The sequence below is a fragment of the Mizuhopecten yessoensis genome, unplaced genomic scaffold, assembly GCF_002113885.1.
Source record: "Mizuhopecten yessoensis strain PY_sf001 unplaced genomic scaffold, ASM211388v2 scaffold4823, whole genome shotgun sequence".
Classification (NCBI taxonomy): Eukaryota; Metazoa; Mollusca; class Bivalvia; order Pectinida; family Pectinidae; genus Mizuhopecten; species Mizuhopecten yessoensis.
Genome location: NW_018405739.1, coordinates 769,649 through 785,447, shown reverse-complemented (window position 1 = coordinate 785,447; position 15,799 = coordinate 769,649). Strand labels below are relative to the sequence as shown.

Below are 15,799 nucleotides of genomic sequence, written 5' to 3'. Positions count from 1 at the left end.
AATAAAAACGACCGTTAAACAACAAAATGTGTTAATTATTATTGTCATTAATTTCCATAGCAACAATAATTTACTTACATCAAACAAGCAGCTGACTTACGTGATCGAGCGTCTTTAACAACACATACTATACTTTTTCAATCTGAAGCGGACAAACACTAGTTTTATCAAGGATCACAGATATGAACAATATCTAAGTTAGGACTGCAGAGTGTAAAACCCCTGACGTCAAACTTTAATCTTCGGTTACACCAGGGGCCTAAAGCTCCCTGTTGTACAGTCTAACAGACATGTTGGAAAGTCTTGGTCAAGTTACGCCAGAAAACAACAACAGATAACTACGTTCCTAGTTCGACGAAACCGACCCAGTTCAGAAACAGTGCCAAACGCTCAAAATACACAAATCTTTCTCGTTTCTTAAGGTACATCAGAACATATTTAAATGCCTAGAGTTAATGGAATGTCGTTCCTTTGGATTTAAAGGTAATCACGTTATATTCTGCAAAGTTTTGATTATTTAAGTTTAATATTTCATTACACTTAGGTATATAACAATCCCAAAATACACGTGTAATGTAAACTATTTAAACATTTAATTTGATCTTTAGAGGTTTTTTCTTCAATAGTAATGCGATCTTCATAACATAATTCAATTTTGATTGGAAAACCTGCTTAAACATGACAAAGAAAAAAATAGCAATTAACATATATTATTACCTTGAATATCTTGTATCTAGTTTAGGGTTGCCTTTACAATTCGTATTTCTTAATGGGAAACAATTTTCTTGATCCGGTACGTTTTTTATCAGTTGTATTATGGCCAGCTGATAGTCCCCGTCATCAATGGGATAAGGTTACTCGCCATTCATTTTCAATTACATGCCTATTTCACAAATGGATTTTGAGTACAAAAATATCCTTTTTCATTAAATGTTGATTATTTCGTTTGCGACAGGGGTTTTGAACTCCACTAAAACCTTTTTTTTGAAAGGATATGGACTTATGATTGATAGACTGATCATGTAACCATGAAAGGCCCTGGCAGTATATCACGTGGACTACTGTGACATGTCTGGACTGGCGAGAAGGTTTATCATAACTACTCTAAAACATTATTTCATCGAGACTTTTTCAACTGGGAATGTAACGTTAAACAGAGAGAATAATAGTTTTGAAGTTTTACGGAAGACGAATATATCGATCGGCATGTTTACAAGCAAATCTTATATGACGTTAGTTTCTGAGATATATTTCACGATCGCTACTTAAATGATAAGCAAATGTAAACATATTTCATGATACATTAATGAAATAATACAGCAATGTCCCGTCCATATACTTTACGAAATTTCTCAACGCCATTAGTGGTACAGCAAAGTAAACACGGTAGTCAGCCAGCAACGACTTATTTGATTGCTAAAGTACAATCATATATTTACAATATCCTTGCACAAGAAACATCAAATTTTAGATCTTAACAAAAGCATAACATATTTGTTCTGTTGCTCAAGTCATATACCAATTATTGTTGCAATTGTCTTCAAAATACACTTTACTGTTATGTTAAAGGAATGCTGGTTCCTACATTGGGGCGCTAAAACGAAAATATGCGTAATCGATCATATACACACGGTAAAGTTTAATTACGCGTAAAAATCTGCACAAAGAAACCTCAGAGGGAAAAATACAACTACATCTGGAAAGGGGTAACGGCAAGCACAAGGTCGTCGCTACCACGCCATGTGTCATGATCACCTACAAGCAAGGACCATTGACAGTCGGAACACCCGTCCGGTACACGACGTCAAAATTCGACACCGCAGGATCTGATAGGACATAATTTACCCAAGTTTTCACTTAACGGCTTGATCGTAAACAATCAACAACGTTTATTGGCGAGGTGAATAATTATAGACGGAGTGTAAAACAATCCTGTACGCTACGCCAGTGACGTACGTCGAAGGTGTAGATACCTGTGAGTGAAAGTATTAACAATGCTTTATAATAATGTAATCAGTTGGTGATAAGTGCAATCAGTGTTTAAGAGCGCACTGACCGGTATTACTTCAGTTCCAAGATAAGCCCGACATGTATCAACACACTTGAACTAGGCGCAGACACCGGTAAGTACCTGACTTGGATCTATAAACATGGATGTAAGCAAACTTTGTTCTAGGATTTAGTTCATCAAATAAGCATAAATTGAACTGAAATATACCAGCAATATGAGATTTGAAAAAAGACCATGGAGTTATTCGGAATAAGATTTATCAGTTTGGTAACATCTGGCTACAAATTGACGACAGTTCCTTTACAAAGGAAATATTAAGGATTTTCCACTAGCAAAACATTACTGAAGTTGACGAAAACTTGCTTAAATTTAGTTTTTCTTTACTTGATTTATGCTGGTCTATGGGGGTAAGAAAGTAATCTAAAGATCATTTGTTAAACGGGCACCTGTTTTTGATAGTTTGTTTAGAACCAAATGGACAGCTTATCGATCTGAGCGAAATTTCAATAATGACTTGTAGGAATGTATTTCGTCAAGTTGGATAATGTACTAGTATGTATGTTACCTTAAACATGTTCTTATTGTTGAATGATCACTGGTATTGATATAGAAACAAGGAATAATTTTTACCGTATCGTTGCCAATGACGAGTAAAACAGCGCTAAGACTGTCTTGTCCATTCGATTATGACATCATAACCTTATTAAGAAGGTGTGGTATCTTTGGAAATTATGGTTCTCTGATTAGCCAGAATAATGTGAAAAGGTTCAAATGTGATATGTATCACACTAGGGAAATAAGTGATTATATTTTCACCATTATATTTTTACTAGTTACAATGTAATTAATGTTTATACCACTGAGTTGTTGCTAGTTAGTTCAAGTTCTATTTAGAGGTCAAATGCCTATTTTACTTCTTTCTACATTTTGATTATGGCTGTGTATTGCTACAATACATGTGTTTACAGTTCGAAATGTACATTTGTTTATAATCAAAATATGGTTTGAGATTTACTAGTAAACAGGAACACCTGGACTTTGTATCAGGGTGTTATATGTTTATTTCTCAGAGTTTCTATCCCTTTCCCTTAAATCACTTACAAACTTTCACTGATCTTTTATTATTGACATTAATTGAGAGAAAGAGAAATATCACATCAATGTTATGATCAGGGATAAGTGTCAGTGGTGTGCTACTGCTGTTAATTGTTGCTGTCATTGTCATATTTTCAGACAGTACAGAGGAAATCCTGTACCCATACCTTCCACGTCTGTCGGACCAAAGTTTTAAAACAAGTTCATTTTGTGTCAGGATACACACATCTGAAAGGCATAACAATGACCTCCGAAACAACACTTGCGTGTAACGTGTAATCGCTGATGATAAGTGATAATATTGTTCCACCTGAAGAACGATTTAGGTTTATAAGGTCAAAGCTCTCCCGATATCTTCTATGGAGGCAATTGGTCGTAAAATTGTTTTTTCGCGTGGTAGTGGTCAGTGTTAATACACAGTAAAGTGGGGTGTATTGAAAGTAGGACAACTACAACAGGGGACGAGTGTATTATACAGATCTTTAACGTGAAACAGTCACGGACGATTGTATATCAAAGTATACAGTACTTGAGAATGATTACGATTCACGGAGGAACGATCACAGACAGAATGCAGTGATATAATCACCAATCTGGAAACATACGAGTGATAAATATAAAAGGCTTTACTGTTGCACGTGCATTGTTCAAGGCTTTATTGGTGCACATGCATTGTTCGCTTATATCAGATTAATATGGAACATGTTTTCAAACGTGCTGAACACGCATGAAACAAAGATTTGGGACTAGTATTTGACGAAAATAAAGAAGCAATCCTATTGTGAAAAAACTTTTTATTGCAAACCTGTTTTTATATACTTATTGTGGTAAAATGGCGAAACCAAAAGCCCAGCTGGGACTGGACACGGAGTATGACGCACTAAGACGACGGATGAGTCGTATACGAGTCAAGGAGGGTCAAAAACCGACAGCAGATGGTAAGATTACTATTAGAAACTCGATGTATCAACCATTTAGAGATATGGATTTTAATCTGGTTTAAAAACTCATAATTTTATTATGGCAGCCTAAGCCTGCAGCATCCTTATTTTTGTATATTTATACCTCATATGTGCAATCTACAATTTAAGAAAAAACCTTCATATGCCTCAATATTTACTATAAACTACATACTTTGACACTGTCATTCAGTATAATCGCTGACTATATGTCTATCCTATTATTTTTATCTAGGTTACTTTCAAGTTACCACAATTCTTTTGCCTTGAGATTGCTGAAGAGTTTTATTCTATATAGTGACTAGCGAGAAAAATAGATCAAAAGTCAATTGACTAAAGAGAAAACAACCTCAGGGACGTACAAACAATGCCAAGTTCAAAAGGCAGATATAATAACTCAATTAGGACGTGTGTCAAGGACAGAGTTTAAAATTGTAAAATAAAGTATAATATTTTATTTCGTGAACATTATTTGCAGCAGACCCTTTTGTTTTGATTATTAACCAACATTTGTAAATCGCCCTGCATAATCTCTAGGGAACTTCTCTGTGGCGTTTATATATATTCAACGGATGGCAAAACTTATAATAAAAAACAGCCAGGCGAATATAAGAGCAGCCTTTCTTTTGCACATGTTATCACGTTATCACATTTTGTACCTCCATATGTGTGAGAGTGTGTGTGCTGGTGGTGTTCGTATTGTTTTGTGTACGTCTTTCCAACGGTTCATTAACATTTTATAATTACTATTAACACTTGAAACCAATAGAGTAGCAAATAAAGGCAAAGCGTCTTGCTCAAGGAAATGAATACCTCCCATCGTTTAGCAGGAACCGAGCACACGACATTGCGATCTTTATGCCGACCCACTCCTAACTATGCTATGCTGCTGCCCCAAATCTTTGGCCGACACACTCCTAACTATGCTGCTGCCCAAAATCTCTGGCCGACACACTCCTAACTATGCTATGCTGCTGCCCCAAATCTCTGGCCGACACACTCCTAACTATGCTATGCGTCTGCCTCAAATCTCTGGCCGACACACTCCTAACTATGCTGCTGCCCCAAATCTCTGGCCGATACACTCCTAACTACGCTGCTGCCCCAAATCTCTGGCCGACACACTCCTAACTATGCTGCTGCCCCAAACCTCTGGCCGATACACTCCTAACTACGCTGCTGCCCCAAATCTCTGGCCGACACACTCCTAACTATGCTATGCTGCTGCCCCAAATCTCTGGTGTCAGATTAGTCCGTACTTGAAGGCCTCAATTATGCGATAAGTAAAATGAGCAAAATAATCCTCAGTGTCAAAACAAAAATACTAAACTAGACTTAAATGTCGATACCAACAAACAACAACAGCTATATCGGGTGTAGATGGTACGTGAATCCCATAAAAACATGAATTAATCGACTGTATATAAATAGTTATGTCAGGGAGTATTCATTTTTTTTTTTTTAATTCGGGTACTTAGTAATATTCCTGACTTAATAGCAAAACAAACATTGTATTACACTTTATTGAAACTGTTTCTACTGGCAAGATATATCAAAATAGTAGATATTCATAAAGCACCGATTGCCCCCTTAAAGAGTTTTTTTTAATAATCTGAACAACCTCACAACTCTCAACAATATAAAAAAGACTGTGTAAGTCATAGTGTTTCTTATTTTTTTCTAAAGAAATTCAATACGCAGTGCCTAGGTAAAGTATAGCAAATAGAAAGCCTCGTGTTCGTACCTGTTATAACGACAGGTATGAAGGTAAGTACATTGTACCCTACATTGTATCCTAAGATCAGCGTTTATTTTGTTGCTCACATAACTAGCCAAGCATGCTCACTATCTTCAAACGTGTTAACTCTATCAGATAAAGACGATGCATTTCCCATGTTACGCTAGTACCCAAACATTGACTTTTAAAATTGAGTAATGTCGGTATTTATGCTCTTTCTAAAATTCTGTTTATTAGCTATAGTTGGTCGAACACATATCTACATGAACGCAGTACGTGCCAATCAAAAAGATTGCCTATCGGTATGCTGTTTTGTTTACATCCCAACCCAAACAATTATGATGTGACGTAGATAGGCAAGTGTTGTTTTCTTTCAAGTGAAAACAAACGTGATTTAAATACAAGAAAAGATTCATAAAAATTAAAAAAACGAAATCAATAAGTTCTGAGTTTATTTGTCTTTTTGAAGGTTTTATAATCAGTATTAAAATGTAAAATAACAAGACCTAAAAATAAAAATTAAATCTTAATCAAAATATAGAATATTAAAAAGCCAGATACAAAAAAAAGAACATGTTTTGGGAGTCAGGATTGTTATTTTTTAAATATTGTTTCATCTGATGGCATAATGGTTTCAAATATCATTCTAACCTTTTGTTGGTATATATTTTAAACTATATTATTAACTGCGTATGGCAATTTATCAACGCCAGATCTGGATTGTCTAAATTTCGTTAAAAGTGCACCACCTATTGTCAATAGAACGTCATCAACACAAATTACGTTCCCCACTAAATACGTTAGTAAAGTTCTTTTGAATTTAACACGAAAGGTCAATTTGGAGATGATGTGACGTCACTTTTGACAGGTACGTAATCGCCTTGGATCAAATACTTTGTATGTTTTACTTTGATCGTGAGTTCAGTTTTATCGGTCCTGTTTTTTATTTAATTCAGTTGGGATAAGATACCTTGTAAGGTTTTTATATCTACATATATAGTATATAAAGTAAGTAAATACAATCTACTCAGAGTAACAAGTGATATCGATAACATCAGGCAACTACAAATAATGCTGTAAACAAACCACTTCTTCAACCATTATTTTCCTGAAAATTGAAAGAGCTTTTCTGATCAGCGACAATACCAAAACATTTTACCTTAACTAGAGCTTTCCTAGCCAGGGACAATATGTTTAAACCTAACCAGAACTTTCATGATCAGGGACAATATGTTTAAACCTACCCAGTACTTTTCTGATCAGGGACAATATGTTTAAATCTATCCAGTACTTTTCTGATCAGGGACAATGCGTTTTAACCTATCCAGTTCTTTTCTGATCAGGTACAATACGTTTTAACCTATGCAGTTCTTTTCTGATCAGGGACAATACGTTTTAACCTATCAAAAACTTTTCTGATCAGGTACAATACGTTTTAACCTAACAAGAACTTTTCTGATCATGGAAAATACGTTTTACCCTAACAAGAACTTTTCTGATCAGGTACAAAAGATTTAAACCTTACGAGAACTTTTCTGATCATGGAAAATACGTTTTAACCTAACAAGAACTTTTCTGATCAGGTACAAAATATTTAAACCTTACGAGAACTTTTCTGATCAGGGACAATATGTTAAAACCTTTGAATGCATCACAACACCAGACACAAAAACTTTGGGCGATATTATATTCTTCTTCTCACATGATAAAATATCACATTATTTTTCTTCTATTGTTTAAAATTTCATTTATACGGTTATCTTTAAACGTTTGAACGAAAACAATATCATTGATTTCACTACCGAATATTTATTGCTACGATCTCAATTGCAAGATGAATTTGGCAATAGGCAAGGATTCCAGAGCCCGCTTCTTACAATGATAACCTTATTGTACACATATCATATTTTATTAATGAAAGATAACTATAAAACTTAATTATCATAAAACTGGTCATACACGAACCACGTTGTGGGTGGCACCTACACATTATCCATTCACCTACTCTATTCCGTGAGATGGGACTATTCCAGACTGATTACCATATGTGACAGTATTTATACCAATCCAATAAAATTGTCCTGTAAGGTCCCATGATAGATGTGGCCTCTAAAAGACAAGTTTTTTTTCTAAATAGAGGTATGGCCTCTAAAAGACATGTGTTTTCTAAATAAAGGTTTATGTCAAATAGATTTAACTGCAGTATATTGTATTGAATATTATGATATTGTTTTATTGTATTGTATTGTTTTGTATCGTAATTAATTTTTGATGAAGAAATCAAATAAATTATCAAACTATTTATTGCACCAATGTGTTGCAGTATTGTGGCATTGATTGGTTTAAAGCAAAGAAAATCATTACTTTGATATTCAATTATATAAACCAGTATAACCAGTCTTTTCATGAGAATAAAAGCAATGTCAGTGCGAAGCTTGTCGTAGTAATAAAGAACAAATAGTTGGATGAAACATGAACATTTTACAAAATATAATGTGCCCTGTCTTAATCAAACACTACATACTCCTAACGGTTGTATAACAGACTTGTCATTCCAAACACAACCATTGGTCTTTCCGTTGATTTTAATCAATGAGCTGCCATCTATTTTAAATTATATCACCTCATGTTTATCAGTGTGTATGAATGGTGTCTGTGGGCAACCCTAGAGTTTATGATTAGTTATACTGTGTCGACAACTAAATTGAAAGTGAAAAGTGCTACGATGTTATTTGCATAGATTAATCGTTTTCTATTCTTTATGTCGAGGTTATTCAGTGCAATGTTTCTTTCTTATATTTTAAGGTACATATCAACTTTATTTCATGTCATGTTTTGACACTTGCAATATTTAGTCTTCATTGCATCAAAGTAGACTAGCACATTTAGACTTTGTATTTCTTTACGAATGTATTGTGAGTGTCGATATTTAGTTACACATATGTGTTTAAGTCCCTAGTTGTAATCTGAGGTCGATTCAGAAACTATGGTTACCACAAGAGTAGCCGAATCAATGTAAATATTTTTTTATTTTTTTACTATTTTAGCTCAGTATTTTCATTTGTAAAATGTGTGTACATAATGAATGTATGTGAAAATGCATATTAATGTTTGCAGTTTTTCCCCATTAGATGAATGGATCAATGCGTTTATTGAATTATTTATATATCACACAGATAGATTATATAAATAAATGAATATAAATAAATGAATATAAATAAATACAAATATATATTATGCTACATTTAGCGTTCTCTACTGACTTCACTTAAATTAAAGTGTCACTTAACTTTCCCAATTCATTTTATTGGAAAAAGATATTCTAGACCTGCGAACAAGTGTGTGTTATTCAACATACACAAATACACAAAAAGGAATACACAAAATGGAATAAACAAAATGGACATCAAAGCACATGACAAAAATAACATGTTCTGTCAAGTGTTGTGTAGTCTATATGATATGATTGTACATCAAATCCGACATGAAATGTGTTTTATGGCCCGCGGAGCATACTGAGACTATAGTTAATCCCCCTCTTGACTCGGACACTGGAGTAAGTTATTCACCTTATAGACAAAATCTTTCATTCTACTTTTGAAGTGCGAGTGAGACTAAAGTTAAATATTTACTTAGCCGAAATACAAATACAGAATCCATTAAAACTTCAAAAACAGTCGATTTGCTAAACGCATGGGACATTTTAATGTTTTATTCACTGGTGCTACTGATATGGTAAATTCATATTCCCTGCCTACGGTAAGTCCGGGTATGAATGGAGATAAGACTGCTATGGTAGCTAGGGCATTTAAACGCTGTTAATAAATTGCATAGTTATCAGCAATTGAATCATGTCAAATTAATATTATCTCGATAGAATCGATTTTCGTGGAGATCGATAATGTTAATGTATCGAAAACACTAACAATGTGATAGGGCTGTAGAAGCATTTTGGAACAGGATCTAAGACTACTCCCTATATCCTAGTTTGAGAAATTAAGTTTACAGCGGTCATAATAAACGCTGAACGTGAAATAGTCCATCACACTACATAATCCCCCTTAATTCTTGATATTTCGTACCGAATTTGAGACTGTGGTATAGTTAGTTCTTGCCTGTTGAGACTGTGGTATATTTTGTTCTTGCCTGTTGTGACTGTGGTATATTTTGTTCTTGGCTGTTGAGACTGTGGTATATTTTGTTTTTGCTTGTTGAGACTGTGCTATATTTTGTTCTTGCATGTTGAGACTGTGGTATATTTTGTTTTTGCTTGTTGAGACTGTGCTATATTTTGTTTTTGCCTTTTCAGACTGCGTTATATTTTGTTCTTGCCTGTTGAGAATGTGGTATATTTTGTTCTTGCCTGTGCAGACTGTTGTTTATTTTGTTCTTGCCTTTTCAGACTGCGTTATATTTTGTTCTTGCCTGTTGAAACTGTGTTATATTTTATTCTTGCCTGTTCAGACTGTTGTTTATTTTGTTTTTGCCTTTTCAGACTGTGTTATATTTGTTCTTGCCTGTTGAGACTGTGCTATATTTTGTTTTTGCCTGTTGAGACTGTGGTATATTTTTTTCTTGCCTGTTGAGACTGTGGTATATTTTATTCTTGCCTGTTGAGACTGCGTTATATTTTGTTTTTGCCTTTTCAGGCTGTGTTATATTTTGTTCTTGCCTGTTCAGACTGTGGTATATTCTGTTCTTGCCTGTTGAGACTGTGCTTTATTTTGTTCTTGCCTGTTGAGACTCTGGTATATTTTGTTCTTGCCTGTTGTGACTGTGGTATATTTTGTTCTTGCCTGCTGAGACTGAGGTATATTTTATTCTTGCCTGTTGAGACTGCGTTATATTTTGTTTTTGCCTTTTCAGGCTGTGTTATATTTTGTTCTTGCCTGTTCAGACTGTGGTGTATTATGTTCTTGCCTGTTGAGACTGTGCTATATTTTGTTTTTGCCTTTTCAGACTGCGTTATATTTTGTTCTTGCCTGTTGAAACTGTGTTATATTTTGTTTTTGCCCTTTCAGACTGTGTTATATTTTGTTCTTGCATGTTGAGACTGTGGTATATTTTGTTCCTGCCTGTTGAGACTGTGGTATATTTTGTTATTGCATGTTGAGACTGTGGTATATTTTGTTCCTGCCTGTTGAGACTGTGGTATATTTTGTTATTGCCTGTTGAGACTGTGGTATATTTTATTCTTGCCTGTTGAGACTGTGTTATATCTTGTTTTTGCCTTTTCAGACTGTGTTATATTTGTTCTTGCCTGTTGAGACTGTGATATATTTTGTTCTTGCCTGTTGAGACCGTGTTATATTTTGTTCTTGCCTGTTGTGACTGTGGTATATTTTGTTCTTGCCGGTTGAGACTGTGGTATATTTTGTTCCTGCCTGTTGAGACTGTGGTATATTTTATTCTTGCCTGTTGGGACTGTGTTATATTTTGTTTTTGCCCTTTCAGACTGTGTTATATTTTGTTCTTGCATGTTGAGACTGTGGTATATTTTGTTTTTGCCTTTTGAGACTGTGTTATATTTTGTTCTTGCATGTTGAGACTGTGGTATATTTTGTTCCTGCCTGTTGAGACTGTGGTATATTTTGTTTTTGCTTGTTGAGACTGTGCTATATTTTGTTTTTGCCTGTTGAGACTGTGGTATATTTTGTTATTGCCTGTTCAGACTGTTGTTTATTTTGTTCTTGCCTTTTCAGACTGCGTTATATTTTGTTCTTGCCTGTTGAGAATGTGGTATATTTTGTTCTTGCCTGTTGAAACTGTGTTATATTTTATTCTTGCCTGTTCAGACTGTTGTTTATTTTGCTCTTGCCTTTTCAGACTGTGTTATATTTTGTTCTTGCCTGTTGTGACTGTGGTATATTTTGTTCTTGCCTGTCCAGACTGTTGTTTATTTTGTTCTTGCCTTTTCAGACTGTGTTATATTTGTTCTTGCCTGTTGAGACTGTGCTTTATTTTGTTCTTGCCTGTTGAGACTTTGTTATATTTTATGGTTGCCTGTTGAGTCTGTGTTCTATTCTGTTTTTGCCTTTTCAGACTGTGTTATATTTTGTTCTTGCATGTTGAGACTGTGGTATATTTTGTTTTTGCCTGTTGAGACTGTGTTATATTTTATTCTTGCCTGTTCAGACTGTTGTTTATTTTGCTCTTGCCTTTTCAGACTGTGTTATATTTTTTTCTTGCCTGTTGAGACTGTGGTATATGTTGTTCTTGCCTGTTGAGACTGTGTTATATTCTGTTTTTGCCTTTTCAGACTGTGTTATATTTTGTTCTTGCATGTTGAGACTGTGGTATATTTTGTTCTGGCCTGTTGAGACTGTGTTATATTTTGTTGTTGCCTGTTGAGACTGTGGTATATTTTGTTCTGGCCTGTTGAGACTGTGTTATATTTTGTTCTTGCCTGTTGAGACTGTGGTATATTTTGTTCTTGCCTGTTGAAACTGTGGTATATTTTGTTCTTGCCTGTTCAGACTGTTGTTTATTTTGTTCTTGCCTTTTCAGACTGTGTTATATTTTGTTCTTGCCTGTTCAGACTGTGGTATATTATGTTCTTGCCTGTTGAGACTGTGCTATATTTTGTTTTTGCCTGTTGAGACTGTGGTATATTTTGTTCTTGCCTGTTGAGACTGTTGTATATTTCATCCTGATATGTCGAAGCTGTGATACATTTTATCCTGATATGTTGACGCTGTGATACATTTTGTCCTGATATGCTGACGCTGTAATACATTTTGTCCTGATATGTTGACGCTGTGATACATTTTGTCCTCATATGCTGACGCTGTGATACATTTTGTCCTGATATGTTGACGCTGTGTTACATTTTATCCTGATATGTTGACGCTGTGATACATTTTTTCCTGATATGTTGACGCTGTGATACATTTTGTCCTCATATGTTGACGCTGTGATACATTTTTTCCTCATATGCTGACGCTGTGATACAGTTTATTCTGATATGCTGACGCTGTGATACATTTTGTCCTGATATGCTGACGCTGTGATACAATTTGTCCTGATATGTTGACGCTGTGATACATTTTGTCCTCATATGCTGACGCTGTGATACATTTTGTCCTGATATGTTGACGCTTTGTTACATTTTATCCTGATATGTTGACGCTGTGATACATTTTATCCTGATATGCTGACGCTGTGATACATTTTGTCCTGATATGCTGACGCTGTGATACATTTTGTCCTCATATGTTGACGCTGTGATACATTTTGTCCTCATATGCTGACGCTGTGATACAGTTTATTCTGATATGCTGACGCTGTGATACATTTTGTCCTGATATGTTGACGCTGTGATACATTTTGTCCTGATATGTTGACCGTGTGATACATTTTGTCCTGATATGTTGACGCTGTGATATATTTTGTCCTGATATGTTGACGCTTTGATACATTTTGTCCTGATATGTTGACGCTGTGATACATTTTATCCTGATATGCTGACGCTGTGATACATTTTGTCCTGATATGCTTACGCTGTGATACATTTTGTCCTGATATGTTGACGCTGTGATATATTTTGTCCCATTTTGTTGACATCGGTACATGTTGTTTTCTTTACGACTATATTCATCATCCATTCCTTTGCATTGTTTCAGATATGGACGTAATAGAGGAGGAGGACGATGAGAATTTTAAAGATCTCATTAAATTTTGGAAGAAACATAATGTTGGATTTGCCAAGGAAATGATGAAGATGGTGGAATCGAATAAAGGTAACTATGATTACCTAAGCCTTATGTTTATGTGTTAATGTTGTCGTTTATATTGCTTTCTATATCGGTGTAAATTAGACAAACTGATCTATGATTTTGAATATGGAAAAAAGATCTTTAAAAGCTTGTACTATCTACATGAGATATTCAAATGATGTTTAATTTATTACCATCTTTATAATTCTTTTTATTTATGCAAAGCAATAAATAGCATTTTTCTCGAATTCTCTTTTGCCTTTTTATTTAAATAATGTTTCATTTGAATTTCAAAAATAGCCAAGAAGACAACAAAAACGAGGGGCAGAAGAAAGTCAATTGAGTTTGAGGACTTAAACCAGACTTCATCTGGAGGGCTAAGCTTACCTGCTCACCTAGTATCAAAACAGGGTAAAATACCAGAGGAGGAAAAAGGCGAGGAGAGCGACGATGTCCCCTCTATAAGGAGACCAAAAAAGATGTTGTCCCAGAAACAACGCAGTTTTACCTCAAGTCGGACAAACTCGAGATCTAACGTGGCAGCCGGAGAGAACGGATCGCCCCGAACGGACGGACAGACGAAAAAGCATGTGTTTCGTAGGGCGGACTCTGAAAACATGGCATCGAAATTGTCATCAAATCCGAAACAAACACGTGAGAGGATAGCGTCCGAATCGAGCAGTACCAGAACGGGTTCAGCCAAAACAGTCAAAAAGAAATAGCAGACGTATATGGATATTTGTGTACTGCTGTCAGAAATGTTATTTGTCGGTGATACAATTGTCTGTGATAAGTGATAACAGTTGCAATAATGCTATGAGTGAAGGCTACTTACTGGGGTTTTCTCCTAGAAGGTTATTGTAAACAAGCACTAGTAATCACTTACTGTAAATAGCAAACCCACCTCCTCTGGTGGTATAACGTTTACAGACTCTTGTGATAATGGCGCAACGTGATCTACTGGTTGGTATACACCTGAGTAAGTTGAATAATACCTTTATACGTGATTCATAATAGTGTTTTTGTTTGAACCATAGTAAAGTAAAATATGAATTGTGAAAACGTTTTACTTTAATGTGTTTTTGTATATAAAAAGAAGAAAAATAATTTTAATTCCATGAGAATCTTGCAACTGTTCGATGGGAGAAAGCTGGGATGTTTGTGAGATGTGTAACGAGATATATCCATGTTTGTTTATCTGATGTGCTGTCAAATACAATTTAAATAAAATCACTTAGTTTTACGTCGTGTCTTTTATTTTTAAGTTAGATGGAAGTAAATTTCTAAAAATCTGAGAAACCGCTTATGTTTATGATCACAATGAGACATACGGAAATCAGTTATTTTTCCCAAACAAGGAGTTTAACATATATAGTGAAACAAAAATCGAACAAAAATGTGTATATATACATATCTTACCAAGAAAGCATGTTGTGTAAGAAAAACTACTTTAAAATAGTTCTGATAATATGTACGTTACGTTTTTATAACAACATCCAAAAGGGCAAAGCATGGACACTAATTCTTTACAATTGATATTATGAACGCCATAAGATACGTTTAATGTTTACTGGGTGTGTTGAGGAAGTGGGCCCCTAAATGGTCAACGTGAAAAACCGCTGTAGAATAAAGAGAAAGGTATTGGAATGGCGTCTGCATATAAAGGAAGGATTTTGCATTCTTCAGTCATATGATCGGGAGGAGAATCCGTAATACACATTAGAGATAGACCATTCCATACGAGTGTCGAAGTAATGCTGGGAGATCACTGACCTGATTACTTTCACAGTGTTTAAGCCTATGTAATAGTTACGTATTAAAGTAATAACATCAGTATAAGCACCCAACCACAAAAACACATTCATGATTGCGCATCAAATAAAGTAATATTTATCTACAACTAATATGGTTATATCAAGCTATGCGATATGGTGGGTACATACCGTATTTATGTTCCCGAAACTTCATTTACATCTCATACATAAATTTGAACACTTTTTCAGTAATATAACATTATTATAAACCTTACACACCTGCAGATCATTATATATTATGATGATAATGACACCCGAATGTCTTCGGTAAATATACCATCTGTCTTCGGTAAATATACCATCTGTCTTCGGTAAATATACAAGCACTTGTGTATTTGGCCTACAGCCCATTGTTTTTAAAATGCCAAGATGCGGCTAACCCATAACTGTTAAAGCTGCAAAACAGGTCCACCAAACCCGAGTATTGCCTTTCAGATACCTTTTTAATTAAAACCTATAATTTTCCA

At 34.9% G+C, this 15,799-nt stretch overlaps 1 protein-coding gene across 1 annotated transcript; it reads left to right on the top strand.

Annotated features, from left to right (window-relative positions):
- The first annotated feature begins 1,714 nt into the window (after positions 1 to 1,714).
- LOC110449846 lies at positions 1,715 to 14,746 on the top strand. Its single transcript, XM_021496972.1, has 4 exons — positions 1,715 to 2,123; positions 3,245 to 4,044; positions 13,426 to 13,542; positions 13,819 to 14,746. The coding sequence occupies exons 2-4, from the start codon at positions 3,939 to 3,941 to the stop codon at positions 14,238 to 14,240; spliced, it is 645 nt and encodes a 214-aa protein (XP_021352647.1). The 5' UTR covers positions 1,715 to 2,123; positions 3,245 to 3,938; the 3' UTR covers positions 14,241 to 14,746.
- The last annotated feature ends 1,053 nt before the right edge of the window (positions 14,747 to 15,799 follow it).